This window comes from Mustela putorius, unplaced genomic scaffold (genome assembly GCF_011764305.1).
Source record: "Mustela putorius furo isolate JIRA1106 unplaced genomic scaffold, ASM1176430v1.1 tig00003853_pilon_pilon_pilon, whole genome shotgun sequence".
NCBI lineage: Eukaryota > Metazoa > Chordata > Mammalia > Carnivora > Mustelidae > Mustela > Mustela putorius.
Genome location: NW_025422005.1, coordinates 28,850,902 through 28,876,964, shown reverse-complemented (window position 1 = coordinate 28,876,964; position 26,063 = coordinate 28,850,902). Strand labels below are relative to the sequence as shown.

Below are 26,063 nucleotides of genomic sequence, written 5' to 3'. Positions count from 1 at the left end.
AAAAAAAACAGTACATGCCTTTACAGAAGGGAGAAAATAAAGCAGAACATTCACAATATTGTTCACTTCCAATGCCCTAGCTCCTAGCACTAATAACTATTTGGTGTTCTTCAGTAAGTACTGGGGTTAGAGAGGAATTCATTTTTTTCCAAAATTTGTCATAATGAGATTATAGAACGGTCAGCATGAAGAAAATACATTGGGGGCGCCTGGGTGGCTCAGTGGGTTCAAGCCTCTGCCTTCAGCTCAGGTCATGATCCCAGGGTTCTGGGATCAAGCCCCGCATGGGGCTCTCTGCTCAGCAGGGAGCCTGCTTCCTCCTCTCTCTGCCTGCCTCTCCTGCCTACTTGTGATTTCTGTCTCTCAAATAAACGAATAAAATCTTTTTAAAAAAAAAGGAAAATACATAGGTATATAAAGATATATTGGGGCATGATTTCATACCCCAAAAAAAAGTAAGACAAAGGAAAGCGTTTAAATGTTGTTCGCAGAAAGATATCAAATGCCAGATCTGTAATAAATTAAAGTTACAAACAGGAAAAACCATGTCATTCAGACTAATGGAATGTGAAGTTAGGAAAAAAACAATTATTTTCCATGTGGAATGACAAAGCTTATCTCTACCACTTCAACGTTTTCGACGACTTTGGAATTTGTAAATAGCTGGAGAGTTCACAGTTTGTTTCTTCACCTTCACCTTCTGAGTTTTATCCTACAAAAGAGTAAAAAAGTTACCAGTAAACATCAGGAGAGGGTTTTGAAAAACAATTAGGTTAATAAACTACCATTAGAGAGGCCCTAGTTCAGTCCTTCTCAAAGTGCAGAAGAGAAGAAGCCCACCACCCCAAAGTATCCCCAAACACAATGAATCCTTTTCTCCCCCAGGGACCTAGAATGCTACCAGTGTGTAGAAGTTCTTGGAAAAACTGAGAGGAGAGGTACTCAAATTAATTTTTTTGTAGGGCATATTCTCTCAGAACCCTAGCTGAGAAAGGCAGATCTGAAGGATCTGACATTTAAAGGAATGGTACGAATATGAACGGGACACCGCATAATCCTTAGTTGTGCTCTTTAACTACACAATGTTGTCTATTTTTAAACACCAGTGAGTGACACGCACTGTTTTGTTAACCTGTTTAAATGTTACACGTAGCTGCTCACAAGCTATAAAGTTCATGTGCTACCTGATCCTACCCTTGGCTGTTCCAGAGCACTGACTAATAAGCCCCTTATTACCCTTCTTAATCAAGGAACATTTCAACACTGTCAGAGTAACAGACACTGGCTCAAACCACTGCCCCTGAGGAGCAGACATTTTCACTGGGGTTGATTTACACACAGCTGAAATCCAGTTTCAGTTAAGACCTTTACAAGAGGAAGGCAGGGGGGGGGGGGGGCGCCTCAGGCTCTCTCTCCTCACCAGAAGATCTTTTCGTGTTTGAATTTTCTGTGCAATAACAAACAATTTCTTCTCACGTTCAATCCGCTGTGTCAGGCAGTTATACTGCTTTTGTCTTTCTTTAGCTATCCGCTGCGAAAAAAACACACACACATTTTCAATAAAATGAACAAGATATAAATGAATAAAAAACCTGCTTTTTAATCCACTTAAGTCCCAACGCATAAATGGTTTCATCAACTCCCTTCTCACTCAGAAATCAACATAACAAGGGACTATAAAATTGTCCATTTTAGGAACACCACATTCTAGAGCTAAGCAGAACCCTGGAGACTTGCCCAGGGACACGTGGTTCACCTGGAACAGAGTCAGGACTGTCCCGAGAGTCTCAGAGATCCCAGGAATCTTTCCACTACTACACTAAGCTGTTCAACCTCTATGTGAGCGTCCCAGTTACCTAAGGCAATACAGGAATGAGCCAGACCTGGAAACCCTACACAATGTGAACAGAGGACAGAAAGGCCACTGGCCAGTGTGCTGATGTCTGAGAACCACAGAACTCAGAGAGAGGGACTTTTCTGGTGAGAGCTGACCCAAGAACACTCCCTGCTGAATCCCCTTCAAAGGCCAGGGGTCCTTCAATTTGGGGGAATTATAAGCCCCTGAGAAACTCATGAAAGCTTTGGATTCTTCTTTTTTTTTTTCATTCTTTCTTTTTTTTTTTTTTTTTTTTTTTTTTTTGAAAGCTTTTGTATTTTATTTATTTATTTGACAGAGAGAAATCACAAGTAGATGGAGAGGCAGGCAGAGAGAGAGAGAGAAGCAGGCTCCCTGCTGAGCAGAGAGCCCGATGCGGGACTCGATCCCAGGACCCTGAGATCATGACCTGAGCCGAAGGCAGTGGCTTAACCCACTGAGCCACCCAGGCGCCCGTCATTCTTTCTTGAAATAAGCATGTATGTGTGTTGGTACAAATCTGTGCAAACATATATACCCATTTACACAAAGTATCAGAGTGGAAAGAGTGTTCACAGACTTCCTGCAGCTCACCCACAGACTGTCCACCCCTCCAAGTTACAGGTTAAAAATTCCCTTGCAATCACCCACCAGCAGACTTAATGAACATATTTTTGCTCTCAACAGAACCACCGAAAGAAACAATACCACTCGACAAAAATGGCAAGATCCAAACCTTCCCAACTTCTCAAAAGGCGTGTTGGTGAACTGTTTGTTCTGTTTGGAGCACTAATCTCTTTAGGGACTACCACAACACTTGAGAAGTGTTAGTGACACAGCTAATTGAAAATACAACTAATTGACAAACAGGGTTATCACGAGAACACTAGTCAGCCGGCTCCTCAGCTGGAAGTGTTATCTTCAAGAGGGGACTATGACTGGGCTTCAGATTTAAACAATTCACCAATTCTAGCACAGTCTCACAGCAGTGGTTTCAGACAGCTTTTGTTTTCACTTTATTACACAGACTGTCAAATTTATGGGATTACCCAATATAGTCAAACTAATTAGGGGTATTTATATTACTACAGCAAGTTTAGCTGCCTCTGAGCTAGAGAAACTGCTGTGAAATTAAACATTGGAAGCAAAGCTGATGCGGTGTAAATGATTCAAATCAAAACAGAACAGCTGTCTGCTTGAAACACATTGACAGCATTTTTTTAAATGAATCAGTCAGAAGTGAGAGTTCAACTCCAGAAGGCTTTGAGAAAAAAGCATGTCTTCTGCACAAATCCAGTTCCAGAGATGGAAGGCACCATAAGGAAAAGTCAATACAAAACTTTGGTTACAGGGCGCCTGGGTGCTCAGTGGGTTAAAGCCTCTGCCTTTGGGTCAGGTCATGATCCCAGGGTCCTGGGATCGAGCCCCACATCAGGCTCTCTGCTCTGCAGGGAGCCTGCTTCCTCCTCTCTCTCTCTGCCTGCCTCTCTGCCTATTTCTGATCTCTGTCTGTCAAATAAATAAATCTTAAGCAAAACAAAACAAAACAAAACAAAAACTTTGGTTACAAATGCATAATACGTAAAGACTTTCTGACATATGTTTGGTGCTAAAGGTGCGGTATCAGAATATACCCATCCCTTAATCTTCAGTGTCCCCTCCTCTCTCTGCATCAGTCACAAGCCTTAAAAGCACAAAGCCCAGAGTGAGAGGTGGGATTCAAATGCAAATCTAAAAGCCAGACCCTAAACTACTGACCATTAGGCCACAAGTTCCCCAATCTTAAAAACCAAGGACCCAAAACCAAAAACAAAACCCCAAGGAACCCTCCTCCACTCCCATCCCCAATGCAGTGACAAAAACCAACCAACCAACCAACCCCAGATGCTCCCAAGCTCAGACTCAAAAAACAACAGAGGAAATTACCTTCAGTCGAGTCTGCTGGGTAACCCCCTTCACTTTCTCCTTCTGCAAAGTCTCTAGTGTTGGTCTGTTAAAGACTCTGTCAACAAGTTCCGGGGCTGTTCGCAGGTGAGTGGCAACATCAAACTGCTCAACTGAAAGTCAAGACAATTCTTAAGGCACCCTGTAATGCCAAACACAGACCAACACGCTAGAAATCCCAGAAACCCTCATATATTTCATACCTTCCTTTTTGGTGTCAAAAAAAAACACATGCTTATTCTGCTGCTTCCCCTGGAAATCCAGCAGATGGAGCTCTGATTTTAGTCTTTCAATTTTCTAGAATACAGAACATGATCCCATTTTACATTGGGTTCATCAGGGTATCAGAAATGAACGTGCACAAGTTTAAACCATTTCACATCATTATCACGGGCCACCAAAAAATGTGCCTCATTTTTTTAAAGGAAAAGGTAACTAAAATTTACCAAGCACCAACCATATGTCAGGTACTGGGCTACACATTCCACAAAACTCACTTAACATTCCCATGAGATAGAAATAAGGCATCAATCTCTCAAAAAAGTTAATTTGTCCATAATCATGGGGCTAATAAATGGCAAAGCCAGAATTCAAACCTAAATAAGTCTCATTTCCAAACATGAACGCTTTTCACTCCACCATATTGACTATACTTCTAAATCACTACAACCATCAAGAAGCACTTTGAATCTGTAAATGCCAGAAGAAATCAACTTACAATTTGATACCAGTGAATTTTTATTTTTCTTCAATAACAAAAATACACCAGAACAACGGGTTTCAATTATTACCTTAGCTTCCGCAACCCTTTTCATTTCTATATATTTGACATCCTGGGTTCTCATCAGTTTCAGTTGTTCTGGAGTTACTTCCTCCTTAGTCTCCTTAATAACGTGAACTCCATCCTAAAATCCAAATTTAAAACATACATTGCCTATTAGATTAAAATCATGAATAAGTCATTAACATAGCTCATGACTATGAGCTATGGTATTCGGTTGAATACCATATGCAACAGCGGTCCGGTACACAAAGCCCAAGATGCGTGTTCAATTTAGCACCTTGTCATCCACTCTAAGAACAGCTCCAGACATAAAACAACTCAGATTCCGGAGCAGAAATGCATGCTGTCCATGAAGGGGCAATTTGCCTTGGACAGGGACCAAGAACACCTGGACTAACTAGAGAAGGGCTAAGTAAAGGCCAAGGATCCTTCCTCTCCATCTCTTCCCCCATCCTTATTTTCTTTAATGAGGTGGAGCTCGGAATACCAACTGATCCATTAGGCACCCACCTGGAGTTTAACCCGAGTCATTTTGTAGTAGAATTCATCTGGATTTTTTTCAAGAGCCTTCTTCCGGAGAGCTCTGAGGTATTCCTGTTTTTTTCGGTAGTCACTAAAAGGTTAAATGAGGTTCACAACAAAAACAACAAACTCACAATGAGCAAACTTTAGAAGCATCTAAAGTTTACTTAAAATGAAACCCAAAAAAACCAAAGCAATGACTAGATTTGATCCAGACTCCACAGTCATTGATGTTGAGCTACTGTCTGTGTAGGCTCCTCTCCTATCCCAAAACTCCCCTGAGATTAACATCTCACGTATTTTAGTGCCATTTACCTCCTCACAGAGAAACACCAAACAAAGCACACATCAGAGCTCATTAGACAGGGTTCTCTTTTTTTCCCAAGATTTTATTTATTTGACAAAGAGAGAGAGAAAGAGAGATCACAAGTAGGCAGAGACGCAGGCAGAGGGAGGGGGGAAGCAGGCTCCCCGATGAGCAGAAAGCCTGATGCAGGCTTCAATCCCAGGACCCCAAGACCATGACCCGAGCCAAAGGCAGAGGCCCAACACACTGAGCCACCCAGGTACCCCTAGACAGGGTTCTAAAGCAAACTTGGGCACCAAGTGACCAAATAAGATTCAGAAACTCCACAGTGCAATACAGCATATGGACTAGAATCATGGACTCTGGAGCCAGACTATTAGGATGAAAATCTGGACTCTACCACTTCTGGCTAAGTAATGTGGGTAAATTAGCTAACCAATCCATATCTCAATTTAATCTATAAAATGGGTATGATAGTAATAGCCTCCCAGAAGGCTACTGGGAGGAATGCATAAGTGTAAAAATTGCAAGTCTTCTAAAACACTGCCTGGTGCAGTAATAGCATTCAGTTATCATTATTAGCCTTAAAAACTCTGGGACGCAGAGCAATCCACTTAATCCATCACCATCTGTACCGGGAGCACAAAAGGACCTCAGCTGACAAGCATGGTTAACAAACAATTATAAAGTATTCTGCAAATAAAGTGCTAAAGGAAAAGAATGGGGGTAATTGTTTTATAAAATGTTTTCAGAGCTCATTATCACCCACGCTCAGTCTTATGAATCCATCTTTCACATCTCTTCATTCCACACCACACACGCAGTGATGTAAGAGACTCAATGACTGGAATTTTAGATTATATCTCGCATTTCAAGAAAAGGGAGAGGGAAAAAAAAGATTCAGCTTTTGGCTCACACACCAAGGCAGGAGCAAATCAAAGCCAATCTGAGAAAACTATCTAGAGCAACATAATTAAAAAAAGAAAAAAGAAAAAAAAATTTCACAATGCAACTACAGTTAAATAAATTATGCTCTGCCCAACAAAGAGAAAAGGTTAGGGTCACAGACAAGTATGTAACAGGTTGCCAGAGTTTTGGCCATTTTGTCAATGGCAAGAAATTATCCCGTCAGACACGAACAATTCAGCTGCAGTGCAGGGAAGCTGTCAGCTATCTCGGCAGCACCCCCACCAGAAAACTGAACTCACTCTGCACGAAGTTTGTAATCTTTCTTTTTCTCCAACAGGCCCAGATGTTTTCGAAAGCCAGGCTAGAAGACAAAAGGAAAAAAAAAACTCTTAGTTTCCTCAGCAAAAACATACTGAAATCAACATGACACCTGACAGGAACAAGAGTCTCTGGAGTGCTCAGTAAATCCATGTCCTTGGAGCCAACTTGCTACCCTGTTCCCTCCCCTCCCCCAACTGGGCTCTGCCCAAGGATGAGAGGTACCATACAGCCGCCAGAGAGGTCACAAGCACTGCCATAGTAGGCTTCCTGGCCTATTAAGGACAGAGAGAGAGGCAACAATGACTCGGCACTAAGCAAGTAGTTGCCAGCTGTACTAAAATTACTACAGACTTAATCCAAGGGTTTATAAAATACTATGAAGGGAAAACATAATAACAGGGAGGCAACTGTGGCAAGGGCACTAAATTTAGTTTGGAGAATGAGGTTCAAATCTAAGCTTTACCTCTTAACAACCTGTGACCTTGGGCAAGTCACTTAACTTCTCTGAGCTGCTGGTTCCTAATTATAAAATGAGTAACAGTACCTGCTTCTCATGATTATCATGAGGATTAAATGAGCCTATATGAGTGGGAGTGTCTGCACATGGCCTGGCACAAAGCAGGCACCCAGTATATTACTATTATATCTTTGGTAAGAAATATGAGAGAAAAAGCCAAGTGTGACACAAAATACTTTTTCTTACACAGAACTTGGATAGTATGGAAGGACTGTATCTTGGCACCATCTTTCTACAAGCTATTTGTTGAGCAATTAATACATGTCAGTGTCTGTGCTAGATGTTTCTGCCCACACGGTAACAGGCCACAGTTATTAGACACCAACTCTGTTACAAAACAATCTGCTATGCTTGTTACAATCTCATTTAATCCCCACAACAAACAAGAGAAGTAGATAAAACACACAACTGTTATCCCAATTTTCCAAAAGGGGAATGAGGCTTGCCCAAGAACACAGAATAACTGGCAAAGCTAGAACTGGAACCCGTTCCATATGGGGCCACAGTCTGTGCTCTTCCTCACCACACGAAGACTGCATCTTCTGCTCTGAATAATCTCAACTTTTGAAGAAGTACATAATACCTCTCTCTGTTTAAACTTCTCCAATAATTTAGATGAGATTTTTAGTCACGTCTCTTATCCTTGAAATGAAATAATAAATAACTCAGTAATTAAAATAACACCAACACTAAAAAGAAATAATAGTAACAAACAACACAAGAACAGGTGCTGGTGAGGACATGGAGAAAAAGGAACCTTCTCACACTGGTGTTGGGAATGCAAACTGGTGCAGCCACTATGGAAAACAGTATGCAGCTTCCTCAAAAAGTTAAAAATAGAACTACTCTATGATCCAGGAATCACACTACTGGGTATCTATCCAAAAAATACAAAAACACTAATTCAAAGGGATCTGTCTTATAGGAGACCTGGCATTGCGTCATTAATAGCTCCTCTAAGTACACCTATCCCCTCCAATACAAAACACCAGCACCTCAGTAAAGGATCTAGAGAATAAAGTCTAAATTGACCCAAACATGGAGCTCTCTTGTCAACATGCTTACCCACCTCGCCAGCATGGCCTTCTCTTCATCTCTCCCACAAAGTCCCTCTATTCCTACCTCAGACATGACCATGTCATGCTTATGGCCAGCCAAAGAAGCCCGGTCTTCTCTGTTAATCCAAATCAACTACTTACAACTGTGACTTTAGACACACTATTCAATCTCTTTAAGCATCAGAGTTCTCATCTGGAAAATGAGGATAATATCCACCTCACAGACATGCTGCAGATTTAAAGAACATGATCCTGTATAGCTGTTGGGCTGTACCTAGCATACAGTAAGTGCTCAAAATGCTATTATTGTTGCCTTTCAAGTCCAGCAAGTTCCATCGTGATGATTTCCCTCATCATCTCTACTCTTTGCTTTCAAATTCCTCATTTGGCATTCTTCACGTGTCATCTCTTATAAAGGTGCCTCTTAATTCATCTTTTAGTGGCCTCTGGATTCAAAACATGGGGCCTGATTCCTGGCTTTGCTGCTTGTCAGTACGCACTGTATGTCTTTGGGCAAGTTAACCTATCTGAGCCTTAGCTTCCCCATCTCCATATGTGAGAAAATAGTAATACCTACTTCCACATGGTGTGAGAGTTAAATGAGATAATGACAGTAAAGCATTCTGCACTTTCTCTGGCTCTGGCACACAACAAACATTTTCTATCATTAGCTTTACACAAGTCCACAAATAGGTTCAGAGAGGGTGGCAAACAAATTACACTACTGCTCCCAGCACACCACGGAGCACATAGCAAGTGCACAATAAATGTCTGATAAATGCTATTATGCAGGAAGACTGAACTGCAGTCAAGAGGCCTTAGTTCCATCCCATCAGTCAGAAACACAACCTTGCATGAGCCCTTCTCCCTCTTCCCCAACTGCTAAATGAAGCTGGACCAGATATCCCTAAGGGCCCTTCTGGATTGGTTACCATGTGATTTCTAAGCAAAGTGGAATGAATACACTGATTCTTCATATACTAAACGAATTTCTACTCAACCTTCTCAACACAGACACACCCTCCAAAGTCCTACAACTGTTTATCCACCTGAATTTGGTGTTTGTCACTAGGCAAGTCACTTCAGCTCCCTGGACCTCAGCTTGCTCATCTATATAATGGGGATAGAAAACATCAACGTTACAGTGTGAGACATAAGCAAAAACGAATGTGGCGGAGCTTCACGGACTTTGCACAATGCCCACGCCAAACGGTGATAAAAACATTATCATCACCAACCTCTTGGGTCACAGACCCCCTATGCAGCGGGCAGGGCCCACAGATGGGATTCCAGTTCCAGCCCGTGTGCGCTCTGACATCACCTTCCCCCCAGTCAAGCGCTTTATACAGTGTCTCACCCAACTCCCTCCCTGAAAACTCGCAAGACAGCCAATGCTCCCCCTAGAACGAGAACGACGACCCCCGACCCCGCCAAGCCGCGAGGCTCCGCCCCAGGCACGCCCGCGTCTTCAGCATACATTTGAGTTTATTTACGTGCCCCCTTGACGTTGGGAAGGGACCGGGGCCCGCAGGTGGAGAGAGGGAGGAGGCGAGGGTAGCACATGAGGCCACGGGCCAGCACTCGTGGGGCTTGTGCAGTCCTACCTGGCTTCGCTCTCGGTGTTCCCGCTGCCGGGATTTAGCCGCCTTCCGAAAAGCCGCCGCCATGTCTGCTCACGCCTGGAAAAACTCGAGTAGACAACGCCTTCCCCGCAAACCCTCGGCGGCCGCGTCCGCCGATCCTACCGGAAATAGGCCGGGGCGCCAGCTGCCTAGAACAGCCCACGTCCTATCCGCAGCCTATCCGGCGCCTGCTTTTCCGGAACTACGTCCTCCAGCGGAGGCGTCCAGCTCCAAGCTGCTTCTGGGAAGTGTAGTTTCCTGGGTCTAGTCCCGTGACTCTGCAAGAGTCTGTTCTCATTCGCCAGAACTTGTGCACGTGTACCGAGATCTCGTTTTCGCGCTCGGCTCCGCGTTGGCTCCTGGGAACACGTGGCTGGCACTGCCCTCGGGCTGAGCAGGGCTTGGGTGTGCGCATGCGCAGTCACCTACCGCTCCGCTCCAATTACCCGATTTATGCCGTGCGTGACAAGGTACGAGTCGTGTGAATTTTTTATCCTGTGCGGGAAAGCGCACCCTATAGACAGGAGAACTTAAAGCCATGTTTGGCTCTGCCATTTACCAGCTGTGTGACTTTTGACAGGTCTTTGATTTTAATGAGCATCATTTTTCTCGTCCATAAAACAAGGATAATAATAGCGTGTTCTGCTTGCTTCACAGGACTGTCGAGAGGCTCACAGCTGAATGCAGGAGTTCTCTCCCGGCGGTAGTTAAAAGCTTTGAGTCCCTCACACCCTGAAGGAATGGCTGGCTGACAGAATGAGTTTCAGAGGTAATGATTAGGACCAAAAACCACAGAGGTGTGTTCTGATCCTAACTGCCATCAGCCAAGGCAAAATTAGCTTCAATGAACCTCGATCTCCCCATCTGTAAAATGATAGTAATAATAGTATGTCCACGGAATTGTTGTAAGGATTAAAAGAACTAATACGTTTAAAGTGCTTAATGCTGTGTTCACCCCTTGAACGAGTTCACAATCAATTGGAGCAATGGTTGTTGTTGTTGTTACTAAAGCTACCAGTAAGGCTAGAGAGAGGGTTGGGCACCGTAGGGCACTTCAGAGGTGTTTGGTTTTCTTTTCTATCACATGAAGCTAACCCTCAGTGAGTTCAGCAATTGCACCCATTTGTCGTGACAGAGCTCACGCCTCCCACTGAGGCTTTCCGAGGAAATTCTCTCCTCAGTCCCCGGAGGTGCCAGTCCAGCAGATGGGTGGGCATGACAAAGCTGAAAGTAGCTGAGATCTGCCATGTGACAAGTTTTTTCCTGCCTCTCAATCTGAGCCTTTTGCCCAACTCAGGTCATAGACATTAACAAACTTGCACCGCATTTGTGACTTAACCGTTGAAAGACAAGGCCCTTCGTGATCTGATCCACCATTCCAGCCTCAGCTCCTTTAAGGGACCCAGGAATCAGCCTTGGGTTTGAATCGCACAGCCACCGCTATCAGCTTGGATTTAGGGCACGTGGTCAAATTCTCTGAGCTCCGCCTCCTATCCTATCAGACAGAAATAATAACATAACCAATTCATACCGCTTTTGTGAGAACCGAAGGAGGCAATGACTAACACTTAGCATGGTGCCTTGCTTGTAGAGGGCATTTAACAGGTTAATTCTCCCGCCCCACCCACCCCCAACCCTGCATACTCTTTAGAAGTCACTCACTTCACCCTCTACACCCACAGAGTATTGCGAGGCTTGGGTTCATGAGAATAGTGTTTCTGGGCAATCTGAAAGGGTGTCTGCTAAGCCATGAGGCCAGGCGGGGGCTCCAGGCAGCCCAGTGGGTAAGAGTGGGCAATACGCCCAGAGAAGGAAGGAAGTTTTCTCACTGGGGAAAGAAGGGCTTGTGATCACAAGCATCGGGGAGTGATTCAGCACCCACAGGAAACTAAGAGAGGCCTGTCAGTTGTCACTCAGGGGCTCCTCTTTAAAAAATGCTTCCAAGGTGAGAGAACAGCCAGAAGACCCAGAGTGAGACCTCCTCCAGCATGAGATAAGGAAGGGTGTGGGGGGGCTTCCTGAGGGGCGAAGGGATTGCCAGTTCCCACTCACCCAAGGCTAGTCATCCAGCAATCAGGCTCTTCTTCCAGCCCCAGCTCAGACACACCTGTTCCCTAGAGAAGGGGGGGAGGACTGATGGGAAATGGGAACAGGGAGTCCATGTGGCTGATCCCTAGACCTCCCTGGGGCACGTAGTCCTCCTGGGCCAAGGGAAATGTGAGCCCACTGGAGAGCTAGAAATGGGGAGGGGAAAGGACACATAGCCCCTGCCCTCTACCAGTGTCCCTCCCCCAGGCTGGCCCAAGCCAAAAATCTAATTTTCTCTGGCCTCCTGACTCCCAATCCAAGCAGCAGAACCTTAACACTGGACCATGAAAGGGAATGTGTTGGGCCGAGTGAGTCCCACATACTCAATACCTACTGTGTACTCACCTCTAATACTCATGAGAATGCTGGGAGACAGGGAGTCAAGCACTCTTAAGGGATGAGCAAATGAAGCGTAAAGAGGTTGAGTGACAAAAGAGGCTGCAGGGCCTGCCGGTTAAGCTCTTTATAGCATAAGGAGCTCTGACATTTGATTGTGTGGATTTGAATCCAGCCTTTGCCATTATTAGCTCTGTCACCTTTGGCAGGTTACTTATTCTCTCTGTACCTCCATTTTCTCAACCTTAAAATGGGGATAAGAATACACATTTCATACAGTTGTGGGATAATCAAGTACATTAATGTATGCCAAGTGCTGGGGCGCCTGGGTGGCTCAGTCTTTGAGCATCTTCCTTCAGCTCAGGTCATGATCCAGGGTCCTGGGATGGAGCCCGGGTGTCAGGCTCCTAACTCAGCAGGAGGCCTGCTTCTCCCTCTCCCACTCCCCCTACTTGTGTTCCTTCCCTCTCTCACTGTATCTCTCTCTGCCAAAAGATATAGATATTTATTTAAAATCTTTTAAATATATATATATGTTTTTTAAGATTTTATTTATTTATTTGACCTACAGAGATCACAAGTAGGCAGAGAGGCAGGCAGAGAGAGAGCAGGGAAGCAGACTCCCTGCTGAGCAGAGAGCCCGACTCGACTGGGGCTTGATCCCAGGAACCTGAGATCATGACCTGAGCCGAAGGCAGAGGCTTTAACCCACTGAGCCACCCAGGTGCCCCTAAATATATATATTTTAAAGTGTATCTTTAAAAAAAAAAAAATATATATATATATATATGCAAAGTGTTTAGGCAGGGAGGGACTGGTGCAAAGAACTCAGGACATGCCAACTCTTATTAAGGCTGTTCAGCAGAGGTTCAAGCGTGAGGAAACACCAGAGACTCCAACTCTATCTTTGATCCGTCACCTTCCTTACTCAGTCTTAAGCCCTCCCTCTCTGAAAGCGGCTCATCTTTGCCCTCTCCTTACCCCAGATCAGACCCTGCCTTGTCATCTACTCCAACCAGGCAATCTTCCCTGCCCTCCCCAGGTCTAGGAGTCACCTACACCTTCAAGACAAAGCCCAGAGCAAGGGCCCACCCATGGGCGGGCTGCTTACTCCCTGGACTCTGGTTAGCAGGTACCTATGGTCCAAACTGAGGTAGAGAAGAGTGCAAACTGAAGCAGTGCCATTCATTCATTCATCAGATATTTATTATGTGCCGACTTCAGAGTAAGTACTGGGAATGGGGTAGTGAACAAGAAGGACCTAGTCCCTGCCCTCATGGCACTTACAGTCCAGGTATCAGGAATAATAATAAAGCAATTAGTTTGATTTTGGAAGGAAACCTGGCCTCAAGGGTGACTTGGGATCCAGGAAGGCAAGCACATGATTCAGAGATGGGAGTGGAAGGAATTCAGGAGCTCCAGCCTGGATGGGAATGAGTCTCTGCTCTGAGAACTTGGCTGGATCCAGCCTGGGGGATGGGAGATCCTCTGTGGGCACCTGAATCTCGACTCTAGATGCTGAGGTTATTTCTAGGGTTGGTTTGTTGTCTCTTGTTTTGCAAACAGCACAGCAGAGCCTCCTCCTCCCTCCCCCACCCTTCTACATCGAGGCTATTTATGCCTAGTGACAAGCCTGAGGATCCCAGGGGAGTTGGCCTCAAGGACCTGGAGGGGCCTTGTGTCCCTGGCAGGCGCCAGTCCTCCCTCCCAGGCACAGGGAGGAAGCCAGAGGATTGGAAACTGTAGAGGTGGGGGAGGAGGGGTTCCCTCCACTTCCCTCCACCAACCCTGCAGTGCCCCATCTGAGCACAGGCTTCACACCCCTTCCTGAGAAATCCAAAAACCATGAGGCCAAGGATTAGGGTCTCCCCTGGGCTTCAAAGGTCAAAACTATTCCTGGGCACTGTGGAAACCAAGGCCAAACTTCTCTGTCCCAGGACGCGGCTGGAGGTGAGGAGTTGGTTACTTCTGTTTTTGCCACTCAGAGCCCTGAAATCAAGCGCTTTGAAGGTCAAGGTCCTCTCCGGGGTTAGGGGGTCTTCTCTTCACTGCTTGTTGCCAGAGAACACCTTGGTTCCCACTGGTAGGGCCCTGACGACAGAATCAAAACCACCCTCTCTCCCAGGCTCGATTAAGTACTCTTACAAACTCGGTCTAGGTGTGACCCCCGGGGTGGGAGTGGGGGGTAAGCTGGAAGCGGGGGGAGGGGCGCACTCACGAAGAGGCAGGGACTCTTGGCCCCCTAATGGACCTTGGTTTGGTCTGCTGGGTACTGTACCCCTTCCTTGAGATGGAGTAGAGCAGTCTCCCGCTGGCTGCCGGTAAGAGAGGGGAAGGCAGGGGGAGAGTAAGGCGAAAGCGAAGAGAGGACGGGGGCGGGGTCCTGGCCACCCGGGAAGGTTGGGAGAGCCAGGTTAAACTGGGCCAGCCGAGGGGACCTGGAGCGGGCTCCAGCGCAAAAAGGAGATGTGGGCGGGGTCTGGCCCCCAGCTTCTGGGATGCGGGGCCGGGGCGGGGTCCCCACCCCGCGGCCAGGGGCGGCCAGGGGGCGGGGTCCGGGCGGGGCGGGCCCCGCGCGCACTTCCTCGGGGAGGGGTTGGGGCAATGCTCCCACTCGCCCACACAGTCCGTGTGCAGCCGGCAGCCTCGCGGGCGCCTTGCTCTGCCCCAGCCCTGCCCGGCCCGCAGGTACGAGCCGGCGAGGGACGCGCGGCCCGGCTTCCCCTCCGCCGCCGCCCGCTTCGAGGTGAGCTCCCCGCCGAACCCGGCTCCGAATCCCCGCTCCCTGCCCCAGCCGCCGCCCCCTGCTCCCGACCCGGGTCCGGCCGAGATGACCCGGAGCGCGCTGGGAGCGGGCGGCGCGGGGGCGCTGAGCCCCGGAGGGTGCCTCCCGGATCGCACTGATCCTGGACTCCAAGCGGGGCGGGGGCTGCTCCGAGACTTGGGCGGGGGAGGGGGCCAAGTTTGAAACGGAGAAGCCAGAGTGAAGCGAGCCACCGGGAGGGTTCGAAAAACTGAGGCTCCCAGAAAGCCCGGTGGAGCGCGACCGAGACTGGGACAGGAGAGTCAGGCTTAGACAGGAGGCTGCAGGGATACCCGAGGAAGGGACAGAGGCTTGGCGGTAGAGTCAACGAGAGGCAGACCCGAGGCAGAGGGACCGACCCAGGTTTTGTGGAGCGGAGCATCTGAAGGAGAAGCGTACATTGCCCCCCGTGGACACGTTTTAGCGACCTTCCCGGGGCTTTGCAGGGTCTTTGGCAAGTGAGGGGCGCTGAAGCCTAAGATTCGTTAGCCTCGTGATAGATTAGCCTCTGTGAGGCCTAGAGAACCCTCCAGAAACTGGAAACAGAGACACTCAGCAACAGAGGTGCTAAGTGAGAGAAGGGGTAGGAACCCCTTAGAGAGACTCAGGTACCAAGATTTGGGTGTCCAGGGGTAGAAACCCGCGGGGGTGTGCGGGGGCATTGGGAGCTAACCAGCCAGAGAGATAAACCGCTCAAGTGTGCAGAGGAACTGACTGGCTGAGTGGGGCAGAGCTGGCTTTGATGGGGGCGCATTGACAGCTTCCCAGACAGACCTGTAAAGACTCTGGCCTGAAAGACTGGGAAGCAACAATGTGGGGAAACAGAAACTCTGGGCCAGCCAGACCCCTGTGAGGCAGAGGACCTGAGACAGACTGAGATCAAAAAGGAGCCCCAGGCATATACCAAGACAGCCCAACTTATTTTTAAACTCACATCTTGGACGGGCTGCTTCAGCCCTGGGGGACTCAGGGTGAATGAACTGTTCCTCTGCTGTCCCCAAGGCAGCTGCTGGATCCTGCTTCCCACCCCCCTTCCCCTATACTCCTTTGACTCCTAGGCCCCATGGGGGGAGGAGAGGAGAGAAGGAAAAGTTTGGGGTTGGTGCCTGATAGCAGGAGGTGAGGGGGTGGGGGGAATTAGGTTTCTCCCCTTAAATCTCCTGTCAGTTCATGGGAGCTGGGGGAGGGGTCTGTTCTGATCCTAACTCACAGCTGTGGGACCTGGCCAGGGTCCTCCTGGACAGTGCATGGTGGAGGGGGGCGAAGGAGTTGAGCGGTTGGCATGGGTAGTTGGAAAGGCTTCTGGGTGTCTTCCAACAGCAGGGTTGGCAGCTGGGGGAGAAGAGTGAGGTTCCTGTGCTGGTGATGTCACCCCGTATCTCCCATACCCCTGCTCTTAAGTGTTGACCACCCCCTTTACTGCCACTGCAGCAATTTTAGGGAGAAAAACAGGAAAGGGCTCCAGGCTGGAAAGCAGGCCTTTCTGAGACCTGAGTGACCTTGGGCCTGGCTTGTCCCTGGTTTCTATGCTCAACTGTAAGATGGGAACGATCCCCTATCCTGCCTGTCTTCTGTGAGATATGGTGAAATGGTGGATAGGATGGCACTTCGTGCAAAGCAGGACATCTTGCAGGTACTTATACCTGTGTACCCGGGTGACGGGTCTCTCTGGGGTCAGGCTGGTCCCACTGAGCTCCCTGGCCACGTCCTGGGCATCTTTACTTCTCCCAGCAGAACAGGGCTGGGGCAGCAGGAGGGCTCTTTGTTCTATCCGTGGGTCTACCCTGAGAACTTCCAGGTCAAAACCCAGGCCAGCTCCCTGACCCAGGCCTGGCTCAGAAACTTCTCTGACCCCTGGTGTGTGAGGGGCTAATAATAAAAACACCAACGGCTACCATTTTACTGACTACTCACTTTCTGCCAGGTGCTTTCCAAGCACCAACATTTCAGCCTGACAGCAACCGCAGGAGTAGGAGGTAAGCTTAGATAAGGAAACAGGCCCAGGGACCTTAAGTGACTTGCCCAAGATCACCCAGCTAGTAAGCGAAGAAGTCAGGATTCAGATCCACATGCCACATTTGAGCCTCTGTAAGCCACATGCCTCAGCCATTTATCCAGCCGTTCTGAGCTCTGGAAGGTTCACCAGGATGTGTCAGATGTGTGTGTGTGTCTGGGTCAGGTGTAGGGGTGTGTGTGTGTTGGTGGAAGCAGGGACTGAGAACCATCTGGCAGACTGAGCAGTCTCCCCTTGCACCCCCCCCATACCCCACTAGCCATGAAGGAATATAAGACTGGCTGTCTTCAGTCCCCTAGCCCTGCCAGGGAAAGTAGGAGGGAGATGGTGAGGGAGGGGGATGGGCAGGGACAGGTGGGCCTTGACTGTGCCCTTCACTCTGTCCTCATTAGCATCCAGCTGGACAGACTAAGAGCCTGGGGGATTCTGGGAAGGAAACAGAAGCCATGCCCATACCCTATTTGGGGTGCCCCTGTTTCAGAGTGGTGACTGCCTCCCAGGGTGTGGCCCCAGGGCTAGCCTGGGCCCAGGAAGGTGATGGCTGCTGTGGGCCACGCCAGGAAGGAAGGAAAAGACTCGGGTCACTCCCAGACAGACCACAGCCACATGCTCCACCTGTGTTGCCCCCTGCTGCCCAGTGGCTGACAGCCCAGGCAACCTTCAGATGCTGGGCCAGAGGAAACCCAGCCTGACTGGTGGGGAGTGGACCAAGAAAGAGGGCTACCCTCTACTGTACAGCATAGCCCTCCTCCAGAATCTGCTCTCTGAAGATCCCAGCCCCTGGAGGCCTCACGGCCTGGCCTGGGGTATGAACTTTGTATTCCCCCCCAACACACACATTGTACAGAAGGGCAGCTTTGAGTTCACAGAACATCCCTTCAAGAGCCAGGCCCTCCAGGCTTGGGCGTTTGCTGGCACCTGGAATCTGAACTCCAAGCTAGAGCAATGCTTCTTGGCCAGAATTTCCCACTGGGGGTGGCCGAGAAAAGGAGCACTTTTCCTTCAGCTTGAGCCTGGGCAGACTCTGGGGACTGCCAGTTAGTGGTGGCGGGGGGTGGGGTAGTGGGTTGGTGGGTTCCTTTGTCCTCTCCAGGCTCCTCTGCAGCTGTGAGAACATCCCCTTCCCATGAATCCTGGTGGTTCCTCTCCACCCAGCCAGGGATCCCAGCCCTTAGAAAGCAAGCTTCATGACGAGGACGCTGGGGGCGGGGAGCTCTGAACCTGGGGCTAGAGACTGGAGTCGAGTCAGGGGCAGCAGAAGGGACTGGGAACCCCACTTCCCTGCCCCCCCACTCCCTATGCTCCTGTTCCAGAGGCAGCTGTGTGGATGACCTCATCCCGCAAACATGCTTTGTTCCTGAGAAAATGGAAAGTGTCTGAGGTTTAGTGGGGGCTGGGGCTGGGTTCTGCAGCAGCAGCTCTGAGGGCTCCCCCTTGCCTGACTCCCCACCCAAGAGGGGGCCTGATTGGGGAGAAAATGTCTTCTGTGGCTCCCATTCCCTCACCCTCTACTCTCCCTACCCCAAACCCTCAGAAACCAGAAAAGCTGGGGAGACGCTGTTTCTCCCAGAGGCAGGGGGAGGGAAATAATGACCCAGGGGACTGGAAAGATCTGCCAGGAGGGATGCCTGGCTGGAGATGGCAGGGGCATGCTGCGTAATCCCGTCTTCAGTTCTTCAGTTCCCCGTCCCTCCCCAGGCATCTCACTTCCTTTTTCTTGCCCCTGTTGCTGGCCAAACCCGACATCTAGCCATCCTTCTGCCACAGCTGCTGCAGATGTGCAGGCCAAGGCTGCCCAGGCTGGTGTGACCAAGAGACCCAGCAGGGGCTGCATGGGGTGAGGGCAGAGGGTCCAGCTGGGGAAGCTTGGCTGTGTCCAGCTTACAGGATTTCCTTCCTGCTTAAACCTAGCCTGAGCCTCTGAAGTCCTTGCTTGGGCTGATTCTCCCGGACGGAAGGAGGCCCGAGGTGACTTCCACCTCCACCATTCATGGCCCAATATCCCTCTAACATTCCACTGGCTTCTGGACCGGGAGAGGGCGGGCACAGCCCATTCATATCCCTAAGCTCCTCACTCCGGGAGCTCTGAGTGGAGGTTCCTTTTTCCATATCCCTAAGGCCCCTTCCTGGGAGTCAGAAGAGGGCGGGAGTGCTCTTCACTCGCCATAGAGAGTGGGGTGACTCTCTGCCCCTGCTCCTGTCCCTTTGGGGACAGTAGGGACAGTAGAAGCTAAACTCAGGCTGGGGCAGGAAATGAGTCACTGACCCAGGAAAAGCCCCCTCCCCCCAGATCTGCCAAGGCTCAGATAAGAAAACAACTTCTGCTTCCTGATTTTTTCCTGACCCCTTCTCCCCCGCCTCACACGCCGTTAAATACAGAAGTAAACATGCACAACTGGCTTTCCAGAAGCACCCCCATCTTCATCATCTGCTGTTTGGACCCCACATTTCTTAGGCCTGGTCTCTTGGGCTTGTTGTTGTTGTAGTTGTTGTTTTTTACACAAAGGGCTTTGGCAAGGGGCTAAGCCACAGCCCGACTGAGTGACCCATGCCCCACCTTTGGCACCTGGCAGGGCTCACTCACAGCCACCATGAGCGAGGCCTTTGACTGTGCAAAATGCAGTGAGAGCCTGTATGGCCGCAAATACATCCAGACGGACGATGGCCCCTACTGTGTGCCCTGCTATGACAGCACCTTTGCCAACACCTGTGCCGAGTGCCAGCAGCTTATCGGGCACGACTCCAGGGTAAGGACTGGACCAGACCGGGCAAGGAGTGGGTGGAGGCTGGCAGAGGGGCACAGGTGCCAGGCCCCTGCCATGCTCCCTGCAGGAGCTGTTCTATGAAGACCGCCACTTCCATGAGGGCTGCTTCCGCTGCTGCCGCTGTAAGCGCTCCCTGGCCGACGAGCCCTTCACCTGCCAGGACAACGAGCTGCTCTGCAATGATTGCTACTGCAGCGCCTTCTCGTCACAGTGCTCTGCCTGCGGGGAGACCGTCATGCCCGGTACGTCCCTGGAGGCCCCGCCATGCACCTGCCGCCCTGATGCCAGGCCTCTGCGCAGGCTCCGTGCATGGCCAAGGGACGGGCACGTGTACGGTGCATCCCGGGAGGCTTAGTATTACAAAGACCTGCACGCATGGCATCTTTTTGGAAATTGAGCACGTACAGGACCAGTCCTGCCTGTACACTCGTGGGAGATGAGCGTGCCCAGGGACTGGCATGCTCAGGGATACACATGAGCGCTTAGCATGTGCAGGAACCCACATGCTTGGAATGTTCCTAAAGGTTTAACATGTGCCAGACCTGGTACAAACCTGTGGGCTTACCATACATGGGCAGACTGACAAGCTTGAAACACACCTGCGTATTTAGTACACTAGGAGCGAGGAGTTCAGTGAGACCATCCTGCTGGGCGCATCAGGGCTTGGTAGAGATGGGTAAACAGGGCCTAACATGTATGGTGACCTTCATTCCTCGTAGATAGGTGAGGGCTGAGGACATGTGGACAATGACATGATTAGTAGATACCAAGGCTTTGCATGTACTGAATCCAGGTGCCCGGCATTAGAATCCAGTAGGGGCAGAGACTCGCTGGCGTAGTGCACCTGGGTCTTTGCAGTTGTGCTAAAGCTGGTGTGTAAGGTGTCTGGTGTGTAAGGGCTTAGCATGTGCTGAGTCATCGTGCCTGTGACATGGAGGCCTGGTGGATGCTGACGTGGTCCTATCTAGCACATGTGGGGACTTCACACATGCCAGACCCTCGCGTCTAGATTCTGGGGGCCTAGCATGTGTCGTCTTGGGGAGGAGCGGGTCGTGGGTGCCATACGGGTGGTGAGGGTCCTGATGCGTATGTGTGGATGCTACCCAGCTTAGGCTTTGGGAACAGCGGGGTCTCTTCTCGGGGGCAGCAGAGGGCAGCGCTCAGGAGCTTGGGACCCAGCCTCTGAGAGGGACCCCTGTTCCCCACAGGGTCCCGGAAGCTGGAATATGGAGGCCAGACGTGGCACGAGCATTGCTTCCTGTGCAGCGGCTGTGAACAGCCTCTTGGCTCCCGTTCCTTCGTGCCGGACAAGGGTGCTCACTACTGCGTCCCCTGCTATGAGAACAAGTTTGCCCCTCGCTGTGCTCGCTGCAGCAAGGTGGGGGCAGGGCCGGTCGGTGGTGGGGAGTGAGCGAGGCTCTGTCCCAGGGTGGGGATCACCGCTCCCCACTGCTGACCGGTGCTGCCCCCACAGACGCTGACGCAAGGCGGCGTGACCTACCGTGACCAGCCCTGGCATCGAGAATGCCTGGTCTGCACGGGATGCCAGACGCCCCTGGCAGGGCAGCAGTTCACCTCCCGGGATGATGATCCCTACTGCGTGGCCTGTTTTGGAGAACTCTTTGCACCCAAGTGCAGCAGCTGCAAAAGCCCCATCACAGGTGCGACATGGGTCAACGAGCATGGCGGGTAGGGTGCAAGCAAGGGAACGGGATCGGGATCTGGAATGGGATGAGTCTGAGGGACAGGACTATGCTCTGGATCCTCAGAGCTAACCTCCAGCCTCCCTCCAGGACTCGGCGGAGGCAAGTATGTGTCCTTTGAAGACCGCCACTGGCACCACAGCTGCTTCTCCTGCGCCCGCTGCTCCACCTCCCTGGTGGGCCAAGGCTTTGTGCCGGATGGAGACCAAGTGCTGTGCCAGGGTTGCAGCCAGGCAGGGCCCTGAGCCAGGACTCCGGGGCCCAGGGCCTCCCAAACCAGGGCTCCAAGGACTAAGGCTCCTTTTCCATACCATCTTTGGGACCCAGCCCCTCCTCAAATCAGGGCTCCTCCTGGGCTCCAGGATTTAGCTTCCCCACTCCAACACCCCCATACCGGTACACTGACCCAGGGCCCCCAAACCTGGACCTTTATGGAGCCTCCATGGTTCAAATCCCTTTCGCCAGCCTGGACTTCAGGATTCAGCCCTTTCCCCACAGTCTGGTGCCCAGACCAAGACCTCTCCCCAGATCAGGGCTCTCTATCCAACCCTCCAAACCTGGACTCTGGGACCCAGGCCCCCTTCAATCTAGACTTCTTTCCAGAGACTTTAGGTCTTCTATGGGTGCCTGAGAAGCCCTCAGAAGTGGACTCTTCTCAGGCTTGATCCTCCCCACCCCCAATCCCACCGTATCCCCAGGGCTGGGGCTCTCTAGGCAGCAAATCAGGGGTTCACTGTTTAAGGGGATCCTAGAGCACAGGGTTTTGCCCAGTCCGTGTCTGTCGAGTGTTTTCTCATTTTGTTTGCGCTCCGTTTTGCCCAGAGATGGGCAGAGGGGTGGAATTGGTGCATTCCCCCCTCTTCCAGATTCTGCAATAAAGCAGTGTGAGGAAGCAAAGGCCTCTCTCTGTTTGTCCGCGGGTGGTGGGGTGGGGGGTTCCCTCGCAGACCGGGAGACTCAGGCTCTTCCAGACCTCCTCCGTGCAGGGCAGAGGAGGAAGCTGCTGGGCCACGGGGTGGGAAATCTCCGGAGAACTGGGATCCCCGACGCTGCTACCGTCCCTCTCAGGCTTAACCAGCCTCCCCAGTGCTGGCGAAGGGCTTTTTCCTCCGGGTGGGGGTGGGAGGGGTTTGGGGGAGGTCCCGGACTCGAGTGGAGTTGGCGGTGGGTTCCCCGCTGCAGTACAAACCGCCCCCCTCTTTTAGCAGCCCTTCCCAATCCCGCAGAGCACCCCGTGCGGATTCCCAGTCTGGACCCAGACCCCCAACCCCCTTCCCCCTCTTCCCGAGGATTAGCGGAGGCGGCCCGGGAACCGCTCGCGGCCGCACGTTTTTTGCCAAAAAAGGCAAGGATGCAGCTGCACGCGCCGCGGGAACATCTGGATCCGATTCCCGGCATGAATGGGTCACGGCCCCGCCCCCCCGTGATTCAGGGGCGGAGGCGGGAATGAGAGAGGGGGGCTGTCCCCCGAAGTGGGGAGATGGGGCGGAGCGCTGCTCCCCTCTGCCGACGTCCGACGCCGGCGGCCCCTGCCCCGCCCTCGGCCCCGAACGGTCGGAGGCACACTGGTGCGCCCTCGCCGGGCGCGCGGCTTAGGGAGCTCCTGGTCCCGCTCGCCGCCTCCTGGGGTGGGGACCGGCGCCACGGAGGGGCCCACGGGTCCGGCTGACCCGCGTGATCATCTGTATCTCACACTAAATGCTCCCAGAAATCCTGCGGGGCGCGCATTTTTCCACTTCACAGAGGTGGAGACTCCACTCGGCAGTTCCACAAAGTCACCTAGGTAGTCACAGGTAGATTCCTTTCAGACTGCCTCCCGGGCGGATTCGAATCCTAAACTTTCTGGGGCTGTGGTTGACATGTTCAACAAACCTTTACAAATACCCACCACGCGTGCTTATAATTAATAATTACATGTTTACATTTTTGTCTCTCCCATCGGCTTCTTCGAGAACTGGGCTCGCGCCTGCCTTGTTCGCACTACTGTTCTCAGCTCCTGGTACTTACTACGTGTTCAATAAATACTTGTTGAGGAAGAGTCGTCCGAGCATAGAAAACAGCTGGTGCAAAGAAAGGGCGAGCTGAAAAAACATATGGCGCTTCGGGCAGCAGCAAATAATTTCATTCGGAGGAAGTGCCGAGAGACTAAAATGGCAGGCAGAGGCCAGGTCGCAAAAAATTTAATGCCAAGTGAAACAGACCTCACCCTACGGGTAAAGCAGCCAGTGGAAATGTTTAAGCAGGGGCTTAAGTGATCACTCTGGCTACAGCATGAATAATGGATAGCAGGGGTAAGATGAGCAGGCTCTGTTGGAAGCTGGTGCACTGGTGGAGGAGAGAGGTAAAGAGGCATCGGGGTGGAAAAAAAGCACTACTTGGTGACTGGCTCAAGGCAATGGAGAAGGCTTTAAGGGAAAGAAGGTGAATGCTTTTGCTTAAGTGGTCCACCCCCCTAAGAGGAAAAGATACACAGTTACGGTGTCATTGATTTCAAGAGAAACATTTTTCAGATTTAACATCTTGGAAACCCAGATGCATTGTATAGTAGAAGATGTGACATAGTTTAACAATTTTTTCTTTCTTAGTGGAACATAAAATAATGGTGGAATTAACATTTGATGGCATCTCATATTTGATGAAATATGGTAGATTCCAAACCCTACCAAACACACACACACACACACACACACACACACAGATTGTCTTCAGTCTTAAATAGAGATTTCCCACCTCTTTGGGGAGGGGTGGGGCACCTCTGGTGAATTTTGCCAGGGGTGCTCTCTTTAAGGTTGAAATCTTGCTTAAATTTTTTAGGCATAAATATAACCCTCAAAACACCCCATGAGCCGGCAAGACAAGAGTCATTATCATCCTGTGTTATTTTTCAAACTTTAAAAAACAAAAAGCAACGCATTCCTATTTTAGAAAAATTGGAGACTTACAAAAAGTAAAGAGAATAGGTAAATCACTAATAATTCCTTGATATATTACAGCCTCCTGGTTCTTTTTTGTTAAGCATGCTTACGTACATACATATTTTCATTTTGAGTTTTAAGTTTATTTTTTAAAATGCGAAAGTGGGGTGGGTGGCTCAGACGGTTAAGCAGTTGCCTTCAGCTCAGGTTATGATCCCAGGGTTGGGCTCTCTGCTCAGTGCAGAGCCTGCTTCTCCCTCTCCCTCTGCCATTCCCTCTGCTTGTACTCTCTGGCTCTCTCTCTCTATCTGTGTGTGTGTGTGTGTGTGTGTGTGTGTGTCTGTGTCTGTGTCTGTGTGTGTGTGTGTCAAATAAATAAATAAACATTTTTCAAAAATGTGAAAGTAATACATGTACATGTTAAGAAAAAACCTTTCATGCTGAGTACACACAAAGAAAAGTTTCCCGCCTGTACCAGATCTTCTGGGATATCTCCTCATAAACAACCATTGTTTACTGTTACTTGGATATCCTCACAGAAATAACCTCTTCATGCATCTATTTTTATACACACTATTAGGTGTCTAGATTTTTTTTCACTTTGTGTGGCCATCTTTCCATTGAGTTCATATAGATTTTTTTAAACAGCTTTATTGAGGGATAAGTTCCATAAAGTCCATAACATAAAATTCACCCGCTTTGAGTGTACAATTCAATTACTTTGAACAAATTTAATAGCATTGTGGAACTCTCTCCACAATCCAATTTTAAAACATATCTATCACCACCAAATTTGCTGTCACTTCCAATCTTATTTCCAGCCACAGACAACCACTCATCTACTTTCTGCCTCCATAAATTTGCCTTTCTGGACATTTCCTCTCAATATATCCTATGTCGTTTTTTGTGTATGGCTTCTTTTTCTTAGTATGATGTTTTCATGGTTCGTTTATATTGTAACATTCCTTTATTGCTGAATACTATCCCACTGTATGGATATACCACATTTTCATTCATCAGCTAATGGATGTTGGAGCTGCGACCAGTTTTGTTGATTATAAATAACACTGCTATGACCGTCTGAATATATGGACATATCTTTTAATTTCTATACCTAGAAACTTGCTTCATTCTTTTTTTTATGGCTGTATAGCATTTCACTGCGTGAATGTACCATTTTTTTATTTAACCAGACCCCTTGCTTACAATTAGATTTTTCTCCACATGTGAACTTATTATTGTTTTTTAAAATATTTTATTTCAGAAAGAGAGAACGCCCCTGCTGGCGGGCATGGGGGGGAGGCGCGTGGGCAGAGGGAGAAGCAGACTCTTTGCCGAGCAGAGAACCTGATGTGGGGCTCGATCCCAAGACTCTGGGATCATGACCTGAGCTGAAGGCAAATGCTTAACTGACTGAGCTACCCAGGCAGCCCTCCACATGTGAATTTATTGAAGAAAAAAAAAAGAGAGATTTTTTTTTAAAGATTTCATTTATTTATTTGACAGACAGAGATCACAAGCAGACAGAGCAGCACGCAGAGAGAGAGAGGGAAGCAGGCTCCCTGCTGAGCAGAGAGCCCAATGTGGGACTCCATCCCAG

At 49.7% G+C, this 26,063-nt stretch overlaps 2 protein-coding genes across 4 annotated transcripts; one reads left to right on the top strand and one right to left on the bottom strand.

Moving 5' to 3' along the window:
• Positions 1-469: 469 nt before the first annotated feature.
• UTP11 (UTP11 small subunit processome component) lies at positions 470-9,979 on the bottom strand. The gene is made up of 8 exons (XM_004740741.3): positions 9,822-9,979; positions 6,621-6,682; positions 5,094-5,196; positions 4,591-4,704; positions 4,003-4,096; positions 3,782-3,912; positions 1,421-1,531; positions 470-712 (listed from the first exon to the last, which is right to left on the bottom strand). Exons 1-8 carry the CDS (start codon positions 9,882-9,884, stop codon positions 629-631), a joined length of 762 nt encoding a protein of 253 aa, XP_004740798.1. The 5' UTR covers positions 9,885-9,979; the 3' UTR covers positions 470-628.
• Positions 9,980-10,235: 256 nt separating this feature from the next.
• Positions 10,236-22,445, top strand: FHL3 (four and a half LIM domains 3). 3 transcript variants are annotated; one of them, XM_013045721.2, is made up of 7 exons: positions 10,236-10,309; positions 10,497-10,608; positions 19,654-19,827; positions 19,913-20,087; positions 21,054-21,223; positions 21,320-21,506; positions 21,639-22,445. In XM_013045721.2, the coding sequence occupies exons 3-7, from the start codon at positions 19,672-19,674 to the stop codon at positions 21,791-21,793; spliced, it is 843 nt and encodes a 280-aa protein (XP_012901175.1). In that variant the 5' UTR covers positions 10,236-10,309; positions 10,497-10,608; positions 19,654-19,671; the 3' UTR covers positions 21,794-22,445. The 3 variants fall into 3 exon arrangements, with proteins under 3 accessions (XP_012901175.1, XP_044920159.1, XP_004740799.1); XM_004740742.3 differs by lacking the exons at positions 10,236-10,309; positions 10,497-10,608 and adding an exon at positions 14,854-15,009; XM_045064224.1 differs by lacking the exons at positions 10,236-10,309; positions 10,497-10,608; positions 19,654-19,827; positions 19,913-20,087 and adding an exon at positions 14,844-15,009.
• Positions 22,446-26,063: the final 3,618 nt, after the last annotated feature.